Raw genomic sequence first — 23,071 nt, 5'->3', positions numbered from 1 at the left:
GCCCAGCAAGTTAAGGTTGTGGTGGCCGTCATTGTGCCACTGCACTCTAGCTTGGGCGACAGAGTGAGACCCTGACCCCCCCCAAAATTGACAAATAATCATTGTACATATTCTGGAGTCCATAATGTATAATATAATTATCATATCATCTCAAACAGTTTTTTACTTTTGCTTTTAATTTTATTTTTAAAAGTTGACAGTAATTGTACACATATATTTCAGTTTTCTTGTTGCCACAGGACAGGTGCAAAATGTCTGCTAGAGGATTCTGTGAACCCTCATTTTAGTGTTGAGTATCGGTGTGCTTAGGAAAAGTGGAGACTTGGGGGTAGAGAAGAGGCAGTGTCAGCAAGGAGTTAAAAGAAAGGAAGGAGTATTTTGTTGAGGGTCTCTGTGTTGCCCAAAGAGTGACATTTTGAGTGGGAGATGTGTAGGAAGCAGAGCCACTCATGGGAACCTTATGTCTGGAATCATCAGTGAATTCAACCAATCGTCCTTGAATAGATATGCTCCTACTGTGTGTCTCAGAACTGTGCTGTGCGCAAATGCTAGCAGGTAGTTTCTGTTGTGTATCCAGGATGGTTCTGAAAAAAGGCTTTAGGAAGGCAAGGGTATCCTCCATTGTGTCACCGTGGCATCCTCAGCACTTGAGTGGTTCCTGCTGCATAATGGGTGCTCAGTAAATATCTGTAAAATTAATGAATGAACTGATGAATTCTGTATCTACCCCATGATAGTCACCTCCGAAAGTTCAGGCCTATGCTAGGAGAATAAGATAGTCTCATGAACTGCACTCACCCCCCACTTCATATTGGTTCAGACTTCTTTGGTGCTCACTTTCTTCCCGTTCTTTCAAATACCATGGCTATCTGGCTCTCACATTTTGTGGTCATCAGATCTAAGTGTATATTTATATAACGTATAATATAAATATACTATATAATATCTATCTATCACTCTATCAATCAATCAATCAACCTACCTACCTACGTACCTAGAGGTAAATTGTTGACCTGCTGGGATACTCAGAGAAAAGGTGTATTCAAAAATGAGGCCAAGGTCATGGATTGATCTCAGGCAAGCTTTGTTCTGCTTCTTTTTTTTTTCTTGAGTCAGAGTCTCACTCTGTCACCCAGGCTGGAGTGCAATGGTACCCTCACAGCCACCACAGCCTCGACCTCCTGGGCTCAGGTGATCCTTCTGCCTCAGCCTTCCAAGTATCTGGAACTACAGGTGTGCACCACCATGTCCAGCTAATTGTTTGATTTATTGTAGAGATGAGGTCTCGCCAAGTTGCCCAGGCTGGTATCAAAGCCGTGGGCTCAGGCAATCCTCTCACCTTGGCCTCTCAAAGTGCTGGGATTACAGGTGTGAGTCACCGCGCCCAGCCTGTTCTGCTTCTTAACCATAGACAATACTCCTAGTCCAAGCCAGTTGTGTCTGGGGGACAAAGCACTGGGTTCGAAATTTTATATATGCCATCATGACCATCAATTTATTAGCATCGCTATATAGTGGTTTGTGAGTTAGTCATACTGATATCAGACCAGCAGGCTTATCACTGCGGAACAGCACATTGAGACTGCTGTTAATGTTGTCAGGTGTCCTTCTTGTGACCAATGGGACAATCCTTGCTTCTAAAGGTGAGTAAGCAGGTGTGGGCTGCTGCTTCCTGAATATCCTTGCAGGTGACTCAGCATCACGGAAGGTCCTTGGTCTGCTTTGTGAGGTTCTTCCATCCCACTGCCTTTAGCACTTTAACTTTCCGGAGCCTTGTGTTGCTCATATTCTGACCTGGGAATTTTTCCCTTCTTTTCCATGACTTTTGCAGTCATTAATGCCCTATCTCAGCGATATTTTCTTCAAGCCAATGACCAGAAGGATTTGAAAGACTGGGTTGAAGCCCTGAACCAAGCCAGCAAGATCACTGTAAGTATTGTTTCTTCTCCTTTCTGGGGTAGTGAACGTGCCCCTTCCTAGACTATAACCTGTTTGGGGTTGGGGAAAACTCAGAGGACAGCAGGGACTTCCAGGATCCTGGTCCAGACCCCGTTCTCCCCTACCATTTCTTGTGCCCTGGCTGACCAACCACAAGTTGAATCAAGAGTTTGAATTTGAATCAAGTTCAAGGAGAAGTTTGTGGAGCATCCCCTTTGTGCTTCCTGGGAGCATTCCTGGTCCATCATGTTTTAGGTAATTCTGGGATGCTGATTCAGAATGTGGTAGGATTGGAAAATGGATTGCTGACTGGGAGAAGTTGAGTAAGGGGAAAAGCATATAAGGAGGGAAGTCAGAACTTTTTCTCAGCTTGGAGGATACTCTTGTTACTTTCAGAGGTTGCCTGGAGGGTAGTCCAAGCCATCTGTTAACCTGTCCTAGAAAAACTATCCATTTGAAAGCATCACTTGGCTGAGACTCACACCTGTAATCCCAGAGATTCGGGAGGCTGAGGTGGGAGGATCGTTTGAGGCCAGATTAGCCTGGGCAATGTAGCGAGATCCTGTCTTCAAAAAATAAAATGAAGACTTTGCTGGGTGTAGTATTGTACACCTGTAGTCCCAGACACTCTGGAAGCTGAGGTGGGAGGACTGCTTGAACCCAGGAGTTCAAGGTTGATCTTATCACTGCACTCCAGCCTGGGCAACAGAGTGAGACCCTGTCTCAAAAAAAAAAAAAAAAGCACCACGGAACTGGTTCCCTGACTGTTCTATGAGTGCTCTCATTTCCTTGACTTGGCTAAGGAAGGGTACACTTCTTGGAGATACAGAAAAAGAAAAAGAAAGGGGAAAGAGTAAAAAGGAGGGAGAGGGAAAACTGTATGTTTTAGAAAAAACTAGACTTTTAACCAGCAAGACAAGTAGACTTCTGGCTTATAGACCGTGGTTTGTGTGTTGAAAAGTTTGAGTTTCTGTATCACACAGTCAGAAATACTTACATTTGAGGGATTTCCAATGCTGGTGACGGTACTATGGCAGATCATTCTCCCAGATATCTCTGGGTTTCATGAATACGTAAGTAGGAGAAATCCACACATCTCTTCAGCATCTGTGTTGCTAAACCCAACTGAGAATAACTGGGTGTCCAAGCAGCTTAGCTGGTTAGCTTGTTGTTCTGGTAAACCTTGGTGGACCCATGGAAAGAGAGATGGCAGTTGAAGGGAAGGGAGAGTTGCTGACTCACATACCCGGATGACCTGTGTGCCCGGGCATGTGATTCTAGAGTGGTGGCTTTAGTGAGGGTTTTCTTCATTCGTGTTGGGAGTCTTTGCCCTTCAGCGCCTTTCCTAGCATGGGGTTTCTTTGAGTGGCTAGTACTTGATTCTCATCCAGAGTTCCCTCCTGGATCTCTGTCTCTGTTCCTGCCTGCTGAACTGGACCAGACAGCCTGCAAAGCAGCAGGGAGGTGCTTCACCTTTCTTTTGTGCCTTGAGCCTTGGGTTGCTCTAAGCAGCTGGCTTCCTCTGCCTCTTCTCTGGCACCACAGGCTGCCCGAGTGGAGAGGCGCATGGTGGTGCCAGGGGTCGGACATCCAGAGGCCTGCTAGGATGTCAGAGCCTCCCTTGGAGTCTCCACAATCTCCAGAATCCTTCTTATTTTCTTTTGCTGGGTTCTACATCTCATTCTCCTGCCAGAGGTCCTGTGGCCCAGAAGGAAGAAGGATATTCTGTTTCCACTTAATGTTTTTGTGTCCTGGATGGGCTAACTCCTTTCTCTACTTTCACTATCATCCCATATTGTGTATCCTTTCTTAGGGAGGCTGGGATGAGTTGGGTAGATGCAGGGCTGTTGCCACCACATTGGTGAGACCCTTATTTATGAATGAATGAATGAATGACGTCACCCCAGTGGGAGTGCAGTGATGTGATCACAGTTGACTATAATCTCGAAATCCGGGGCTCGAGTGATTCTTCCACCTCAGCCTCCTAAGTAGCTAGGACTGAGGTCACCATGCTCAGCTAATTTTTAAACAATTTTTTTGTAGAGACAGGGGCTCACTGTGTTGCCCAGGGTGGTATCGAACTCCTGGCATCAAGTAATCTTGGCCTCCCAAAGTGCAGAGATTATAGGCATGAGCTACTGCATCTGGTCAACACATATTTGTTTTAGGGCACCTCATGAAGCACCAGGCGCTCTGGGGGATACAGGGATGAAAGAGGAAACAGATGCTGCTGCGAGCTAGACTCTCACACATGTTGTGCCATTCACTCCTCATATAGCTCTTATGGGACAGGTTGCTTTACTGCCATATTTTAGATGAGGAAAATGGAGATCAGAATCTAGTCTGAGGTCAAGAGGTTAGTAAATGGTAGAGCTGGGGCTCTAGCCCAGGTGCCCTGACTTCTAAGATTGAGGAGTTTATAGTTTATAAAAATATTAAAGATAAGCAGCAGTTGTAACATAGGTTACCCACTCCTTTACATACATGGCTTCATTTTAGCCTTGTAAAAACCTTAAGTAGGAAGCATAAGGGTTGTTATCCTCATTATAAGTGTGAGGAAATGGAGATTGCCGTTCATTTTATGCTAAGGTCATAGAGTTCTTACGATTGAACAAAATGTTTGACATGTATTTAAAGAATTGAGTTTTCTCAGAATATTAGTGTTCCCGTATTGTTTCCTAGAGTGACTGTAATAAACTGGGAGGCTTAAAACAATGGAAATGTATTCTCTCACAGTTCTGAAGAATTCTGAAATCAATGTGCCAGCAGGAGCAAACCCCCTCTGAAGACTCTTGGGAAGAATATTTCCTGCTTCCCTAGCTTCTAGTGGCTCCTGGCAATTCCCGGCATTCCTTGGCTCATAACTGCACCCCTCCATCTCTGCCTTCTTCCCTGTGCTTCTGTGCCCATTCCTGTGCTTCTTCCCTGTGCTTCTGTACCCATTCCTCTTCTTTCTCAGGCATCAGTCCTTGAACTTAGTACCCATCCAAACCAGTATGACCTTGTCTTAACTAATTACTTCTACAAAGACCCTATTTCCAAATAAGGTCACATTCTGAGGTTATGGGTGGACAGTTTTGGGGGGGACATCATTCAACTCACCACATTTCTTAAAAAGGTTGAAAATGGAGCAGTAAAAGTAAAGCACAGCTTTCTCTCCAGTTTGAATTATTCCTCTCTGCAGGCTAGCCACACTCAGTGGGAAGAAAGAGGAGTCTTTGGACTTGTCCCTGTGGGTCTCCCTCATCAGAGAATACTCCCTTGGTAGGCGGGGGAGGGCATACCTTTAAGTAGGCCTCTGGGATTGGGTCCAACCAAAAGAATGATCTTGCTTTCAAGTGAGTGGCTTGGTGAGGTTGAGTTTGTCTTCTGCGGGCTGAGTTAAAGTCTCAGGAAGTGGAACATCTTTGGAAATGCTCTGCATGGTTGATTTGAAGCAGTGCATGATATAGGAACACAAGAGATGGCAACCAGTGGTCCTCGGAATCCTGGGAAATGTAACAGCCAAGTTTTCATGAGTCCTCTCCTGGGCACTGGGAACCCTAAAAAGTGGCTTCCTTTCTTCTTTGCTGAGTCTCAGGAATTTATTCAGGTCATCTGGGAGAAAGTTTTGCCGCTCTATGATGGTTTTATCACTAATCACCCCAGACAAAATCAATATCCCTAAAAAATTTGGTCACAGGCCGGGCTTGGTGGCTCAGCCTGTAATCCCAGCACTTTGGGAGGCCGATGCAAGTGGATTGCCTGAGCCCGCAGGCTCAAGACCAGGCCAGGCAACTTGGTGAGACCTCGTCTCTACGATAAAATAAAAAAAATTAGCCGGGCTTGGCAGCACTCGCCTGTAGTTCTGGCTACTTGGAAGGCTGAGGTGGAAGATTACCACAAGTCAATGCTGGGTTGGCTGCGAGTGTGCCACAGCACTTCAGCCTGGGCAATGGAGTGAGACTCCTACTCAAAAAAAAAAAAAAAAATTGGGTCACATAATAGCAAAACTCACAGGAAACGAGAAAAGGTGGCCTACTTAGGTCATGATATTTAGCAACTGGAAGTCAGGCAGTCCTAGTGACAGATCACTTAATTTTAATGAGCTTGAGTTGACCTTGTCTGTAAAATGGAGAAAATCATTTTCACTTGCTGAGACTGCTTGAAGATGAGATAGAATGCAGCAGACAGCTTCTTAGTACATTGCCTGGCACCAGATGGGAGCCCAAAGGAACTGTGACTGCAGTTACCTCTCAGGAGGTGGGATTTCTGGCCTGATTTGGAGAGGTAGGGGGCAGAGGTCATCCTTGTCTATGTAAAATGAGTACACAGTCTGGGAAGAGAGGGTCACATCTTCTTTGTGGGGGCCCAGCATACTCAGGGTGATCCCACTCATCTGAGCAGACATCAGAGGGCATGGTCTTTAGTCCCTGGGAGGTGTTCTCAGGGGGCCCTGAGCTCTTGGAAGGGTCTGAATCCTTAAATCCTTCTGACTCTAAAGGCTATAGAAGAAGTGGAAGAGGACGTCAGCTTTTCTCATGAGAGCTATAGTTACTTCCCTGGCAAATAGAGGCAGGGTGTTTCATTCTCAGGAGGGTGAGCTGTGATGCTGGCACACTGGCCAAGAGTCGAGGTTTAGTCTCTGGTCAACTATACATTGTGGCTTTGGGAAAATGACTCAACTGTTCTGGGTCGAGTTCGCAGACTCTAGTATAAATGAGTGAATTACGCGAGGAGGAAGAAGCATGACTACAGAAATGAGGATAAGCGGCATCTGATGTGTGGCCTCAGTACTGGGGAGAATGGTAGAGACTGTGCAGATGAAGAATTCATTTTCTACCTAACAGGGAAACTGTGTAGCTGAGAAGGTGGATTTTTATGTGAAATATCCCAAATTTTAGATACAGATCGAAATAGGCACTGCATAGGACAAACAAAACATAATTTGGGCAGAGACTACTTGTAGGCTACCAGTTTGCAACCTCTGACTTGTGGTTTCCAGCTAACTATAATTTCTATCACTCATGCCTGTAATCCCAGCACTGTGGGAGGCTGAGGAAGGAGAATGGCTTGAGCCCAGGAGTTTGGGATCAGCCTGGACAACATAGAGAGACCCCATCTCGAGAAGAAAAATTTTATGATTTGATTAGTTACGGTACTGTAACTAACTCTGTCAAGGAGGAACAAAGATAACTCGCTCTTCTAAAAGGTCTCTGTTTGCAAGTATTATTTTTAATTAAAATATGTTGTAATAGGCTTTTATTTGTGTTTCTTAAGTGTTTAAATGTATATACTCTTTCATTTGATAACCAAAACAATGCTTATGACATAAATATCATTTCTCTTTTCATCTTATATGTGAGACAGTTTAGACATAAGAGGGCCAATGATTTGCCGAAGGTTGCTGAGGTGGTCGGTGAGAAGTCGAAGGCTACACCTTGGGTCTTCTGGCTCCAAAGCTCATGCACCCTCATTCTGTCCCTCGGACCACACACATTTGTACCTGTTCACCTGCCTAGCATGTTGTCTCCTGTCTTCATGTTCCAGGTTCCTTTTCATCTTCCAGGTTTCTGTGTGCACACCTCCGCCTCTGGAGACTGCCCTGCCCGCCCCATTTGAAGCTGTCCCTGCTGTGCTCTGTCTCAGCTCCATGATTGTCTTTGTGCCACTCACTCCCATTTGTGATTACTCTGGTCATTTTGCTACGTACTTTTTGTCACTCTCCCCTCCTAGCATGGAAGTGCTGTGAGGGCAGGACCCATATCAGTTTAGTTTGATGTTTGGTTTCTAGCCAGTAAAGGCTGGCTCATAGTAGGAGCTCAGTAAGTTTGTTGCCAGTGTGTGTGTGTTTTGGAGGAGGCCATTGCTGGCTGTGTTCCTCATCTTCAGTTTTGGACCAGTGGAAGGGCTGAGGAGGATTGGGGCATCTGCCGGTGACTTGGTACATTAGCATTTCTCATTCCCCCTGCTCTGCTTTTCCTAAGTCTTCTGTTCCCCACTGACCATGCTATCCTTCTTCCCAGGTACCCAAAGGTGGGAACTTACCCTTGGCGACTGAAGTTCTCAAAAGCCTAGCAGCTCCTCCGGCCCTGGAAAAGAAGCCACAGGTGGCCTACAAGACTGAGATCATCGGAGGGGTCGTAGTGCACACACCCATCAGCCAGGTGCTACAGCTTGGCCAGTGCTGCCACAGGATTGAGGGTGTGGGAGAGACTGTGGTGTGCCAGTGATGTGCACAGAGGACTGTACTGGGAAGAGGGCCAGGGGTGGTTGTGAGGAGCAGGTACAGATGAGGTGACTGAGAAAGTACAGGAGGGGTGGCTACGAGGATGGCCATCAGAAATGGGGGCCATTGCCTCTTGGAGCTTGTGGCCAGTATGGTTCTGCATTTGACCCAAGAGATGAGCATTTGTCAAACCCCTAGGAAATGACTGTGAAGGCCAGTGAGGCTGGACAGCAGCCCATGTCCCTCCTTCTGGTTGGGAGCTCGTACCGCTTCTGGTCTGCATTCTCTGTCCTTCCCTGTCTCCTGGGCCTGCCCACCCTCCTGGGCCTTGTTCTGTGAAGGCACCCAGCAGAGTGCCTGACGGAGCAAAGTACAGGTGTATTTTCCTGTTTCTTTCTTCTTTGCCATAGTGGCAAAGAGGCAGGGATCCAGAGGGTGTGGGTAGGGCTGTGGTTGTGACTGCTTAGAGGAGAGGGGCCGCTAATCCTTCCACTGCTTCCTTGCAGAATGGCGGGGATGGGCAGGAAGGGAGTGAGCTGGGGTCCCATGCCATCCTTCGGCGGTCTCAGAGCTACATCCCTACATCAGGCTGCCGTGCCTCTGCTGGACCTCCCCTTATTAAGAGTGGCTACTGTGTGAAGCAGGGGAATGTGGTGAGTGTCAGCCCAAGGCCTGGGTTGGGCCTCTGGTGACTCCATGGGTGTGGATGTGGCAGAGGGAGAGGAGATTGACGGGAGGTGCTTGAGTCCCCCGTGGAGCCTCTGCCTATACCGGTGAGATTTGGGGACCCACCTCTCAGAGTTATCACTTGCCTGCCAGAGGTACTGTCCCTGATATGAAGAATCCTTTGCCCCCACTGCATGTGGGAGCCCACTTCCATGGGGAGCTAAGCATTGGAACACCCTCCGTGATGCTGGGGACTCTCTTTAATGTCCTGCTCTTTATCTTTCACTGCAGAGGAAGAGCTGGAAACGTCGCTTCTTCGCACTCGATGACTTTACCATCTGCTACTTCAAGTGTGAGCAGGTTTGTAGTAGCTTTGGGGCCCTTCTGAGAGGTCATGGAAGCTAAGAGATGCAACAATACACCCCCATGGGAGAAACGATGAGTAGACGTGTGGGTGCACACAGACTTCAAAGATGCCCCGTGTCTCCATCCATCCTGTGTGCACATCTTGACAATGACGTTCCAGTGTCCTCTCTGCAATGAGCTGCTGTGTGGTCAGAACTACAGAGCATATTCTTCTTAGATTTTTCTTTTGCTCTTGCAGATTATTTTGAAGCTAGATTGTTTGCAAGGCTGGTTTTAGCCAACCTTCTCTGAGAGAAGGTCATTGGTCAGCAGGTCTGGGTTATGGTTTATGGCCTTACTTCCCATTTTTCCATTTTTCTCACCAGGACCGAGAGCCTCTGCGCACTATATTTCTCAAGGATGTTCTCAAGACCCATGAATGTCTGGTCAAGTCTGGGTAAATTATCTTTGCTCATTCTCTTCTGATCACACCTCTGTTTGTCCTCTTAAATCTCCCTTTTACTGCCCTTCTGAGACTCAATTCAAGACTGTTTTACCAAGAGCCAGGAGCCTAAGACCTTATGTCTGTCTCACTGTATCCAAGCTGACACCAGATGAGGTCACATTAGGCAAACGTACATTAGGTAAGAGTGGCAGTACCTCCCTTTGGCTCCTAAGGAGATGAGCCTACATAATAATTTCTGGTGGAGAAAAAGAAAGAATGTAGAAACGAAGAGGCTGGAGCTCAGATGCTTCTTGGTTGTTGGAATGAGATGCTCAGTCTCTGGCAGGGCTGGGGCTGGTGCCTTTAGGTCACCAACTTCACTATATCTGGTCAGATCACTCCTCATGCTAATGCCTCTTCCCTGGATATCTTATATCTTTTCTCTTCCTTTTGACACTGATGTCCCAGCAACACAACAGTGATTCGCAGCATCTCTGTGTGACTCCTGTTGGGCAGGAAGAACAAGTATTTTAAATGTGTTCCTCTTCCCATTAAGAAATGGTTACTGTCCAAGTGCCACACTGCATAGGATAAGTTTAGGACTGAGCAAGGGATATGATGTCCCTAAAACTAAACTTTAGAGACCCCAAGGGTATTGGACATCTAAAAGTCCTCTTTGTGGCCACCATCTGGAGTCTTCAGGGACCGTTTGTCTCCCCATCTCGTGGCTGTATGTGCAGAGCCTGCAGATGCCACTGGGTAGCTATTCACGGCAGGCCGACTGTTCCCTCCTGAAGTCAGGGGACCATCTTGTATGAAAGTGGAGTGCTGTGTGACCCAAGGAAGCCAGAACAGAAACTCTCAACTGAGTCTTGCAAATGACAGTTGCAGAGTACAGAGGACTGCAGAGGCTACAGATGACAACTTTTAATTCATGAAAGTAGCTATAGGTCGGGCATGGTTTCTCAGCCTGTAATCCCAGCACTTTGGGAGGCCGAGGCGAGAGGATTGCCTGAGCCTGGGGGTTTGAGACTAGCCTGGCCAACTTGGTGAGACCTTGTCTCTGCAAAAATCATAGAAAAACTAGCCAGACATGGTGGCGTGCGTCTGTACTTCCAGCTACTTGGAAGGCTGAGGCGGAAGGATTGCCTAAGACCAGCAGGTTAAGGCTGCAGTGATCATGAGTGTGCCACTGCATTGTAGCCTGGGTGAAAAGAGTGAGACTCTAACTCAAAAAAAAAAAAAAAAAAAAAGAAAGTAGCTGTAGATGGAAGTTCCAGAATGTGGCTCCAGAGGTAGGTAGTGGGCAGAAGAAAGAATGAGCATGGCTACATCTTTGACCAAATCAGCTCTGGGGGACCTGGCCAAATGTGAGACCACCTGAGGATACTGGGCAGCTTAGTGAACCAAGGTGGGGTTCAGACCTAAGAGGGCCTTGGACTTGTCCTAAATCTAACTCTGCCAGAGTCATACTAAACTCTGAGTCAAAGACGCAAGTTAAGACCATCAGGGCAGGAAGTCCTTGGAGCTCGGCAGCTTCCAGCCCTGTGAGGCTGTTTGGCCTCTCGAGAACCCAGTCGGGGGTTTAGGATGTCTGGGAAATCCGTAAACATTTGTTCAAGGGAATTGAGTTGAGTTGAATTGAATTGAAAGTCACCACACAGCCTGAGAAGCAGATGTGCAAAGGATGGAGACCTCCCACCTGCTCTGCTTTTACCTCCTCAGGAGTTGTTGATGTGATTTTACTGGATGTGCAGGAACAGTTTGAAAGGTGAAAATAGTTTAGCCAGAAAGAGGAGCCCTTTTTAATTCAGAAACGCAGACAATGCTAGTAGTTGGGGAAATGTGTTTTGAGTGACTGTGCCACAGCACGCACGATGCCAGATGCCTTCTGTACCTTCCCGTTGGTCTTTGTGGTGACCAGCCTGGCAATGGAGGTGCTCTCAAGTCCAGTCCACACTTGGGGTTGCCAAGGTTCACAGGGATTTTGACATTTCTGAAGTACTGTTTCCTTAAGCATAAGCCAGGATTCAGCCTCGAGTTTGACCTCTATCTTGTTGCTCCCTTCCTCATGCCTCTGGTCACCGTCTCCTTTGCCTGGGGGCCTGTGGGACTGGCCAAGCCCCTGCCTTTTCATTTCAACCTTTCATTCCTGAGGCCAGTCCCGCTGGGGATCTGTTCTTCCTTGGAATGATTCTAACTCTTGGCATACAACACATGGTCTGTCATCTGACCGTGTAGCCTTGCTTTCTTATGTTCTTTTATTGGGTAGGAAGTAGATCTTTGCCTCCTGATATATTCCCTGCAGTGGCTGGTTATACACAGCAGGCATTCAACACTGGAAAATAATTTTGATTGCTTGGAGGTTTGGAGGTTTGTTGCTGAGTATCCACTACTTCCTGCCCTCTTCCTTACGGAAGTCAGGTGTTCCGTTTCAAATCCACACCCAGTTGGAGGCACCTTCAAGTATTCTCCTCTCACCTGCTTTCCCCCTCTTTAGCCCCCATCTCCGGGTCCCAGCACAGGGAGGCACAGAGCAAGAATGGAGTGATGCTGCTGGGGCTGCTGCTTGGGTGGGAAAGGTTTGGGAATAAGAGCTGACTCCCTTGGGAGAGGCAAATGCCATGCAGTCACTAAAAGCATAGACTCTGGAGTCAGACCTGATTCAAATCTCAGGCACTGTGGGCAAGTCACTTAAGCTCTCTGAGCCTGGGTTTCCTCATCTATAAAACGGGGAAAGTCTTAAGTGCCTCCCTGGGTTATTGTGAAGATTGGTTGAAATAATGTGCAGGGCAACCCCTTCAGGTCCCCTCCCACTGTGGGAACTTTTCTGTCCTCTCAATAAATCTTTCTTTTTTAAAAAAAGAAAGAAAGTAAGAAAGAGAGCAAAAAGCACTCAAAACAGTCCTTCATACGTCTTAGCCACAAAAGAAAGGAAAGAAGGAGGGAGGGAGGAAGAAAGTGAGGAAGGAAGGATAAAGAAGAAAGGAAGGAAGGAAAGGAGGGAGGGAGGGAGGAAGAAAAAGGAAGGAAGGAAAGAACAAAAGGAAGGGAGGAAAGAAGGAAGGAAGGAAGAAAGACCCATGGGAGGTGGGGATGGAGGTGGTGATATTAGGCAGGCGGTTTGGAGGGAAAGAGCTTTATCTTGTTAGAACTGGTGGTGGGGGGACCATTTGGATGGTGAAACCTCTGAGACTCTCTGAAAAATGAGGCTGGAAGAAACATCTGGAGTGTTTTTTTGAGGCAGAGGCTGAAGGAGGAATGGCCTGGAGCCCTCCACCCTCTTCTTTTATGGTTGGAGGGCACTAGTGCCCTGACTTAGTACAAATTGAGTCCTCAGTGTGTGTGCCCGCATGCTCAGTAACTTTTTTTCTCTTTCTCTGTCTAGTGATCTCTTAATGAGGGACAACCTGTTTGAGATAATCACAAGCTCCAGGACCTTCTATGTACAGGTAAGATGCTCACTCTCAGAAGACTTGGCATTCCATTTCTGTGAATGGTGGACTGATAAGCCTTGCCCTTCCCTTTGCTTTCTCTCTCTCTCTCTCTCTCTTTTTTTTTTTTGCTTGATGTTTCTAGGCAGTAAATTTAGCCCCTGATAGTCAGAGTCCTATTTTATGCTAAACAGGATGTTTGCCAAAAGCTTCCCAACCATAAAATAATGAAAGCAGGTTGAGCTGCTCTACTGGGGGGAATGTGAGTTTGTACCAGCTGCTCTCTGCTGCTGGGCTCCAACTAAGCAGAGAAAAAGAGAACTGGTCAGTGATTTCACTTCTCCTTTGGAGGGTATTTATAAGTCTTGGCTGTGTGTGGACACCACTGTGTGCGGAAGGACAAAGGCACAGAGAGCCCTGTGTGGGCACCAGGTGCAGAGCCCAGCTGCACAGAGAATGCCATTGTTTGGGCTCTGACAGTTCACTTATCAGAAGCTTCTCCCTCACCCACGGCTTTGGAGTTCTCCCAACTCCTTCTAAAGTCACAGGAGCTAGAAAGGCAGATTTCCAAGCAGGGCCTAGACTTCCAGGGCTGAGTCCCTGACCCAGCCTGCCTAGCAATCCACAGAGCCTGTTGTGGTGAGACTAGGTTCTTCTGACATTAAGACTGACGCAGAGTGTGGTGGTTTAAATGTGAGGCTTTCCAGCTTTTCAGGGTTCTTACCTTCCTTTCTTCTCCTCTGAGAGTATCTTTCCCCTCTTCCACAGTGGCCACCCCCGCCTCCCATTTCTTGGGCGGCATCTCTGGTTGTGGGTCCTGCCTCCTGAGCCCAGCAGGCATGCTAGCTACTTAGTTATCTGTGGCTACCTTCATTCAGACAAACACGCACCGTCTTGGGAAAACACAGTGGATGGGGGGATTGGGGGTCAAACTGAGCTGTGGAAAGGGCTGCTGTGGGTGTTAGAGCTGTTTATTCACTGGCCCCATTGTCATTCAGGGATAAGGTTTAACCTGTAGGTGAAGCAATAATTTCCAGTTCTTGCATTCAACAGATATTTGCAGATTATCCTGAGTGCTGGGCCTTTTGTCTCAGACTGGGGACACTATTAAAACAAACAGGTCTAGAACCGAGGGAGACAGATCGTCAAGTCTGCGGGGGAAGGAGTGTTGGGTAGATGAAGCACTGGGGAGTTTGCAGAGTGGTGAAGCTGTTCTGTATGGCACTGTGATGGTGGATGTGTGACGTTAGAACTTCACAGCGCAGAGTCGAGCTCAATGCATGCAAACTGGGATAGTAATTAAGAGGTCAGGTGATTCTAGTGAGACATGCAGAATGTGACAAACGAATCTATATGTGTTACCAGTCATCCCTGAAAGGAGTAGGGGAATACAAAATGAAAAGCAAGACGAAAAAATGGTGTGGTAAGTGCTGCCACCATTAGAGTGAGTATTGGTTGCCATGGGAACTATAAGCAGGGCACTTCACCCAGTCTTAGGGAGTTGAGGAGGGTTTCCTAAAGAAAGATACAGCTAAGATGAGTCAGTTGTGGGGGAGTGGCCCAGGAGAAGGGGTACCAGGTAATTTTTTTTTTTTTTTTGAGCTGGAGTCTCAACTTTGTTACCCAGGCTGTAGGACAGTAGTGGCACGCTCACTGCCACCCTAAGGTCGACCTGCTGGGCGCTGGTGATCCTTCCGCCTCAGCCTTCCAAGTAGCTGAAACTAGAGGTGCGCGCTACCATGCCTGGCTAATTTTTTGACTTACTGTAGAGACGAGGTCTTACCAAGTTGCCCAGGCTGGTCTCAAACCTCCAGGGCTCTGGCAGTCCTCTCACCTTGGCCTCCCATAATGCTGGGATTACAGGCTGAGCTACTGAGCCTGGCCCCAGCAGGTAATTTTTAAAGGTCTGGCAATAATAGGAGCATGGGATATAAGGGAGGCTGGACAGCTAGGCAAGGAGGGCTCTCGTGTGCCTCTTGAAAGGGCCTGTGTTTTATCCTGAGAGATGGTTAAAAGAGAGCCTTTAGAGGTTAAAAGAAAAGAGTGACCTGATACGCTTTGCCTTTAAAAAATATCACCTGGCCAAGTTATTGAACTTTCAGAGCCTCATTTTCCTTATCTGTAAAATGGAGATACCATCCTCAAACCTAGCCTTTTTAATAACACACTGTCACAGGCACGGTGGCCCATGCCTGTGATCCTAGCACTTTGGGAGGCTGAGGAGAGAAGATTGCCTGAGCTCAGGGATTCGAGACCAGCCTGGGCAACTTGGCAAGACCTCATCTCTACAATAAATAAAAAAAAAAAATGAGCTGGGCATGGTGGCGCATGCTTGTGGTTCCAGCCAATTGGAAGGCTAAGGTGGAAGGATCGCCTGAGCCCAGCAGGTTGAGGCTGCAGTGGCCATGAGCATGCTACTGCACTCCAGATGGGGCGATAGAGTGAGACTCTTAAAATAACAACAACAACAACAACAACACGCTGCCTATAGATTGCCTGGCCCAGTGCAGTGTAGAGGCCAAGATAGGACAAGAGAGAGCTGTCCCAAAGCTGTTGTGGTAATTTAGGCAAGGGATAAAGGGATAAAGGAAGCCTGAGCCAAGTGGATGGAGAAAAGTGGAATGTTTCAGAGATTTGAAAGAGGTGGACTTTCCAGGGCGGAGGGTTGGCAGGTGAAGGGAGAGAGGCAGCAAAGATCATACCCAGTTGTTTGGTCTAAGCCTCAGGGTGGCTCATAGCACCAGTCAGTGTGGCAGAAGCACAGGAGGAGGAGCTGTAGAGAGGATAAATGAGGTTAGCGTGGGTGGCTCTGAATTTATGGTGCCTGTGGGACATCCAAGAAGACATGTGATGAAGACCACTGGATATACACTGCTTGCCACATTGGTGATACTAAATAAATATTTGTCAAGTGAATGATTGCGCTGGGTAAGAGTTCAGGACTGAAGAGAGTGATTTAGGAAATGAGAAACCCAACAAAAAAATGTTCAAAAGACATTGCATCATCAACATGAGTGTATGCACATTTGCCAGGAGATTATTTTTTTAATGCCTTTTAGTGCTTCTGCTGGTTTTTTTTTTTTTAATTTTTAAAGATGTGGGCTACAATTCAGGGTTAGGTTTACAAAAGTTCACTTTGCAGGTACCCTTGTTGATGAGGTGTGACCAGAAGATTCTAAACACCTCTGTGCTCTTTTGCCTTCTGCTCCCCACATTTCTGGACTAATAGAACACTAGCATCACCCTGACGAAATTAACAAGAAAATGGAAAAAGTCTGTTTATAACACCTAACACAAAAATAATGGGAAGTAAGAGTATAGATTTAAAAAATCATTTAAAATATGTATTAATTCATTTAAAAATAGCACTGTAAAGCCAGTCACAGTGGTATGCACCTGTAGTCTAAGGTACTCTTGGAGGCTGAGGTGGGATGATTGCTTGAGCCCAGGAGTTGGAGGCTACAGTGAGTTATGAACTTAAAAAAAAAAGAAATTAGCATCTATCAAGTTTTGTTATAGAATCAAAAAATATTCACAATTATATAAAAAGGCTATTAAAATATTCTCTTTTCCAAATACATATCTGTGTGGGGCCAGATTTTCCTCATAGTCTTCAATCAAAACAACAAATGGCCACAGAGAGAATGCAGAAGCAGATAAGAGAATCCTGTTGTCTTCAATTAAGCCAGTCATTAAAGAAAGTTGTAAAAATATGAAAGCAATACTACTCTTCTTGCTGTTTTTTAGGAATCTAGTTATTTTCATAAAATATATTTTGTTAACTTATAATGAATTTATAGTTGCCCCTTTTTTTTTTGGAGACAGGATCTTGCTCTGTTGCCCAGGCTGGAGTGCAGTGGCATGCTCACGGTCACCCCAGTGTCGACCTGCTGGGCTCTAGCGAGCCTTCCGCCTCACTCTTCCAAGTAGCTGGAATTACAGGCATGTACTCCCATGCCTAGCTAATTTTTAAAAAAAAATTTATTGTAGAGATGAGGTCTTGCTAAGTTGCCTGGGCTGGTCTCGAATCCTCAGGCTCAAGCAATTCAGTTCCCTCCCAAAATGCTGGGATTATAGGCTGAGCCGCTGAGCCACTGAGCCTGGCTGATGCTAATTTCTTAATGTTTAAATGCAGTGTAGAATCTGAAACCATATTAATAAACTTTTATATTCTCATGCTGAAATCCATTGGTAAATTTTGTACTTTGAATAGATACTTCTTAATCCAAGCATGACTTTGTATCAGTATGCATTGGTCATTTGGAAAATAGCCATCTCACTGAAGTGTGCAGATTTTCGAATGTTGATACATTTTATAATATCAAAAATCACATTCATCAATATCACCACTGATATCACTAGCATAGAAAATTGTTGAGTTTATGGGAATAGATAAAAGTTTTCTGAAGTTCTGATTTTTACTTTGAAAGCTCAAGTTTGGCTGGGCGCGGTGGCTCATGCCTATAATCCCAGCACTTTGGGAGGCTGAGGTGAGAGGATTGCCTGAGCACATGAGTTCAAGACCAGCCTGGGCAACTTGGCGAGACCTCATCTCTACAATAGCTCAAAAAATTAGCCGGGTGTGGTGGCGCATGCCTGTAGTTCCAGCTACTTGGAAGACTGAGGCAGAAGGATCGCCTGAGCCCAGCAGGTCGAGGCTAAGGTAGTCGTGAGTGTGCCACTTCCCTCTAGCCTAGGTAACCGAGTGAGACTCCAACTAAAAAAAAAAAAAAAAAAAAGGCTCAAGATTTATCATAGTGGGAGAAACAGAAAGAAAGTAATGCTTTTACCTTGACATTACCGGCTCATTTCATTCATTTTCGCAATAAAGTTTGCCAAATAACTAAGTCTTAATAAGTTTAACAGTCTGTGTGCCACTCATTTGTTCCAAGTAAAAAATTGTTTCATGCAAAAAGTGAAAGACTGACTACTCATACAGTTTGGTGCTAAGGGACTGGCAGTTTTGTTCACCATGCTGAAGTGGCATTCTGACCTGCTTCCTAAGGTCATGCTTAGCAAATCTTCCAGAAATAATTGTTCATCCTTGGTATCTAGGAGACCTAGACCAGAGTGCAGGGCAGATCTAGGCAGAGAAAATGACTCCTTGAACATAAAAGAAAGACTTGGGCTGGATAACTACTTAGGTATTGGTCATTTAACTTATACGTCACATTTATGTATAATTTGTGTCCTGTGATCTCTCACACTCAGGTAGTCTTCTTTTTTTAGGTTAGAAAATATAGTTTATTTAGAAAGTAAATTAGGGAGAGAGAGAAAGAGGAGATTCACCTCCCCAAGGTAGGGGAGGGGGCCGAAGCTTAAGAAAACATGGCCTGGCCATAGCTCAAAGAGCACATGGCCACATCATAGCTTAGTAAGGCAGTGACTGGGGTAGTCTTTTTTGGGAATGAGGGAGAATGGGCTCTGTCTCCCAGGCTGGTGTACAATGGTGCGATCATAGCTCACTGTGTGAGCCATTGCATCCAGCTGTAGTAGTTTTTTCTGTTAATAAAAATCTTGGCTCAGCCTGTAATCCCAGCACTTTGGGAGGCTGAGGCAAGTGGATGGCCTGAGCCCATGGGTTCAAAACCAGCCTGGACAACTTGGTGAGACCTTGTCTCTACAGTAAATCAAAAGATTAGCTGGGTGTGGTAGCGTGAGCCTGTAGTTCTAGCTACTTGGGAGGCTGAACCCAGCAGGTTGAGGCTGCACTCCAGTCTGAGTGACAGAGTAAGATTCCAAATTTAAAAAAAAAAAAAAAAAAGGTAAATATATACAAAACCATAACTTTTGCATACAGTTTTTGGGGTTTCACTGAATTTTTGTTGCCCATGAAGCCAAGTTCTTAAAACTTCTAATAGAGATTGTAATTGTGATCTTAATAAAGTAATATTCTATTTCTTCCCTATGGAATCAATTACAGTATCTGCTTTTCTATTTGAATACTATTTCAAAATAATTTTTATTAGAGGGTAGATTTATCTTCATGGCTGAGTTACTAACTAGGTTGTCTGACAGAAAAATGTCCTTAAGAGAGAATTAGGGAACAAATACAACTGGTAAACAATTTCCATCTCTATTAATTACTAAATGTTTTAAGAAATATTTAATTATTTTGCCTATCAGTAGAGATTTTAGCTATTATATTTAAGGTGGGCGTGGTGGTTCACTCCTATTATCCCAGCACTCTGGGAAGCTGAGTTGAGAGGATTGCCTGAACCCACGGGTTTGAGACCAGTCTGGGCAACTTGGTGAGATCTCATCTCTACAATAAATCAAAAAAATTAGCCAGGCACGGTGGCACGTACCTGTAGTTCCAGCTACTTGGAAGGCTGAGGCAGAAGGATCGCCTGAGCCCAACAGGTTGAGGCTGTGGTGACTGTCAGTGTGCTACTGCACTCCAGCCTGGGTGACAGAGTGAGACTCCAACTCAAAAAAAAATTATATTAATAAAATAAGGGTACATATAAACAAATTGTTGGTAAGTGAAATCTATATTGTTGGCCAGAAATCTCTGGTCAGATGTAACAAGAGAGTTAAAAGAGTATGAACTCTTTAGTAATATTCCTGGGAGCTGTGTTATCCTAAATACAAAAAAGGATTTATGTCCAAAGATGTGAATAACAGCATTATTTATGTAAGAGAATTAGAAACAATCAAAATGTATTTTAGAATATTAGTTGAGTAAATCATAATATATCTGCTTGATCTGCTGAAAATGTTTACAAAGATGTCTTATAACATGGAAAAATACTTCTAGTATTAACTGAAAAAAAAAATCAGCTGGGCACGGTGGCTCACGCCTGTAATCCCAACACTTTGGGAGGCTGAGGCGAGAGGACTGCCTGAGCCTAGGAGTTCGAGACCAGGCTCGACTCTACAAGAAATTTTTAAAAATTAGCAGGGCATCGTGGTGCATGCCTGTACTCCCAGCTACTTGAAAGGCTGAGGTAGAAGGATCATCTGAGCCCAGCAGATTAAGGGTCTGTTGGCCATGAATGTGCCATTGCACTCCAGCATGGGTGACAGAGTGAGACTCGACTTAAGGAAAAAAAAAATCAAGATGTAATATATCTTTTTATTTAGAGAAACATAAATAGCAAAAAGATTGAATTTGCTGTTGGTGGTTATCTTTAAAATTGTGTGAGGTTTTAAAGTGATTTTATTTTTCAACATTTTCTGTATTTTTTAAAAAATGAACCCTTATTACTTGAAAATAGAAAATGGGGAAAAAATTAACAAATTGTATTAGGTAGTCATCCAAGAATAATAGTTAACATTTTGATTCTTGTGCTTGAGTCCCCAGATATTAAATCGGGTGATTCCTAGTTTTCTACAATTCCATGATTTTTTGCTAAGCACAGGCTGAGGTGAAGACTCCTAGGCTTTTCTCTCCTAATGGACAATTGCCTCCATGTCATTTAAATTCAAAGTATACTTTTTTTTTTTTACACCCTTCCAACTAGATGATCTTATTTGATCTTCTGAGGTAGAGATTATCTGCAATTACAGGATGAGGAAACTGGAAAGGTCTCAGGGAGAGGGCAATGCACATGTCTATCAGTGGTGGATTTTAAAACTTCATTTGAAAGCCGTGCACGGTAGCCTGTAATCCCAGCATTTTGGGAGGCTGAAGTGAGAGGATTGCCTCAGCTTAGGGGTTTGAGACCAGCCTGGGCAACTTGGCAAGACCTCCTCTCTACAATAAATAAAAAAATTAGCTGGGCAGGGTGGCATGGGCCTGTAGTTCCAGCTACTTGGAAGCTGAGGCAGAAGGATTGGCTGAATCCAGCAAGCCAAATCTGCGGTGGCCCTGAGTGTGCCATTGCACTCCAGCCTGAGCAATAGAGTGAGATTCCTATTCAAAAACAAACAAACAAAAAAACTTCATTTGCTTCCCTCATATCATATAATAATAGTAACAACGACAATAATATGTAATACTTAAAGAGTCCCTTCCATGTCTCAGGCACTGTTTAAGCAACCTCACTTAATAGAGCTCATTTAATTCTCAATAATTATACTTGTGGAACAGGCTAGCCTTGATATTAGAAAGAACCTTGTGGAAGGACCTTGGAGATCTTATCCTGGTTATCTTTTTGGACCAGGGGTGGATTTGTCTTTTTTGGGAGGAAACCAGAATATCAAATAAGTGGAAAAAGTCAAGGAGAAAGGCAGGCAAGTAAATTTGTACATAGAGAGGTCCTCATCTTGGACACTTGTTGCTACATCCTTTTTGACCGAGTGCACCTGGATATGAAACTGCTTTCCTTACGGGTGTCTTCTGCACACATCTAACCAAGGAGGCTTTGTTTTGGGGTGACAAGAAGGGGGTAGGGATGCAAGTTTGAGGTTTTTTTTAAACTGGTTATGTTGGAGTCACCTTGAGAGAATGTAAAGGATGAAATGATGGGAAAGGGAGGGGAGGTTTTGGGGAGCTTTGGAGGCTGGTGTGTGGTGTTTGTATTTACATCTGCACATGTGTACCAATGCACACTTGTGTATTTGGGTGGGACTATTAAGGGACCATGCGGGGGGACAGAGGGACACCATCAAATGTATATTTCTAGAGGTCAGGTATCCAGTCCTGGTCCCATCTCCGTGCCTGGCACCTGATGCAGTGTGTAACACTGAGTGGGTGGGTCCTCAGCCAACATTTGCTAAGTTCATTTGAACTCAACCGCACGAAGCTGGAAAGCGCTGGAAAGCAGTAGCCAGGTCGCTTGTATTTCCTCCTTCTCGTCACAGAGCCGCTGCTGCCCCCTTCTGGAGTTGGTAGGTTGTTTCTGGGGGAAATACTTTTCCTAACTCAGTTTTGTCCTATATGTTGCTAAGCTTGGCATTCCAAGCCCTGCAACAACCGCCCCCCCCCTTTTTTTTTAAAGAAAAATAGGCTTACGCCTATAATCCCAGCACTTTGGGAGGCTAGGGTGAGAGGATTGCCTGAGCCCAAGAGTTTGAGGCCAGCCCAGGCAAGTTGGTGAGACCTCATCTCTGTAATAAATCAAAAAATTAGCCAGGCGTGGTAGCACATGCCTGTAGTTCCAGCAACTTGGAAGGCTGAGGCAGAAGGATCACCTGAGCCCAGCAAGTCGAGGCTGCAGTGGCTGTGAGTGTACCACTGCACTCCAGCCTGAGTGACAGAGTGAGACTCCAACTCAAAAAAAAAAAAAAGAAAGAAAGAAAAAAAGAAAAAGGAAATATAAGGGGTATCCATGTCTTCAATGACTATTAATTATTCTACACACTCTGCCCATGAGTACACATTAAATGAGATCACGTGGTCTTTGACTTTTTGTGTCTGAGTTGTTTACTTAAGATAATGGCCTCCAGTTTCATCCATGTTGCTGCAAGACATGATTTCATTCTTTTTTATGGATGAGCAGCATTCCATGGTATATACAGATATACCACATTTTCTTTATCTGATCATCTGTTGATGGAGACTTAGGTTGATTCCATGTCTTTGCTATGTGAATAGTGTTGCAACAAACATTTAAGTGCAGATGTCTTTTTGAGATAATGATTTCTTTTCCTTTGGGTAGATACCCAGTAGTGTGATTACTGGACCAAATGGTAGTTCTATTTTTAGTTATTTGAGAAATCTCTATACTGTTTTCCATAGAGGTTTAGTTAATTTACTTTCTCACCAACAAGTTTATAAGCCTTTTCTTTTTTACACATCCTTGCCGACATCTGTAATTTTTTTTGTCTTTTTTTTTTTTTTTGAGTCGGAGTCTCACTCTGTTGCCCAGGCTGGAGTGCAGTGGCATGCTCACGCCACTGCAGCCTCGACCTGCTGGGCTCAGGCGATCCTTCCACCTCAGTCTTCCAAGTAGATGGAAGTACAGGTGCATGCTACTACACCTGGATGATTTTTTGATTTATTGTAGAGATGAAGTCTCACTAAGTTACCCAGATTGGTCTAGAACCCCTGAGCTCAGGCAGTCCTTTCACCTCGGCCTCGGTCTCCCAAAGTGCTGGCTATTATAAGATAATATCTCCTTGTGGGTTTTTTTTTTTTTTTGAGTTGGA

The 23,071-nt window shown here is 45.1% G+C and overlaps 1 protein-coding gene across 1 annotated transcript in view; it reads left to right on the top strand.

Moving 5' to 3' along the window:
• PLEKHA2 (pleckstrin homology domain containing A2) overlaps nucleotides 1-23,071 on the top strand; it is a 52,388-nt gene that overhangs the window by 25,665 nt on the left and 3,652 nt on the right. Inside the window, exons 4-9 of the mRNA XM_008072354.1 lie at nucleotides 1,832-1,929; nucleotides 7,944-8,084; nucleotides 8,653-8,799; nucleotides 9,104-9,172; nucleotides 9,544-9,614; nucleotides 12,991-13,054. Coding sequence (XP_008070545.1) covers nucleotides 1,832-1,929; nucleotides 7,944-8,084; nucleotides 8,653-8,799; nucleotides 9,104-9,172; nucleotides 9,544-9,614; nucleotides 12,991-13,054 — 590 coding nt within the window. The remainder of the gene's footprint in view (nucleotides 1-1,831; nucleotides 1,930-7,943; nucleotides 8,085-8,652; nucleotides 8,800-9,103; nucleotides 9,173-9,543; nucleotides 9,615-12,990; nucleotides 13,055-23,071) is intronic.

This window comes from Carlito syrichta, unplaced genomic scaffold, assembly GCF_000164805.1.
Source record: "Carlito syrichta isolate Samal-C Ts95f unplaced genomic scaffold, Tarsius_syrichta-2.0.1 Scaffold315142, whole genome shotgun sequence".
Lineage (NCBI taxonomy): Eukaryota > Metazoa > Chordata > Mammalia > Primates > Tarsiidae > Carlito > Carlito syrichta.
Note: the sequence above shows the minus strand (reverse complement) of the source record. Positions and strands in the feature narration are given on the sequence as shown.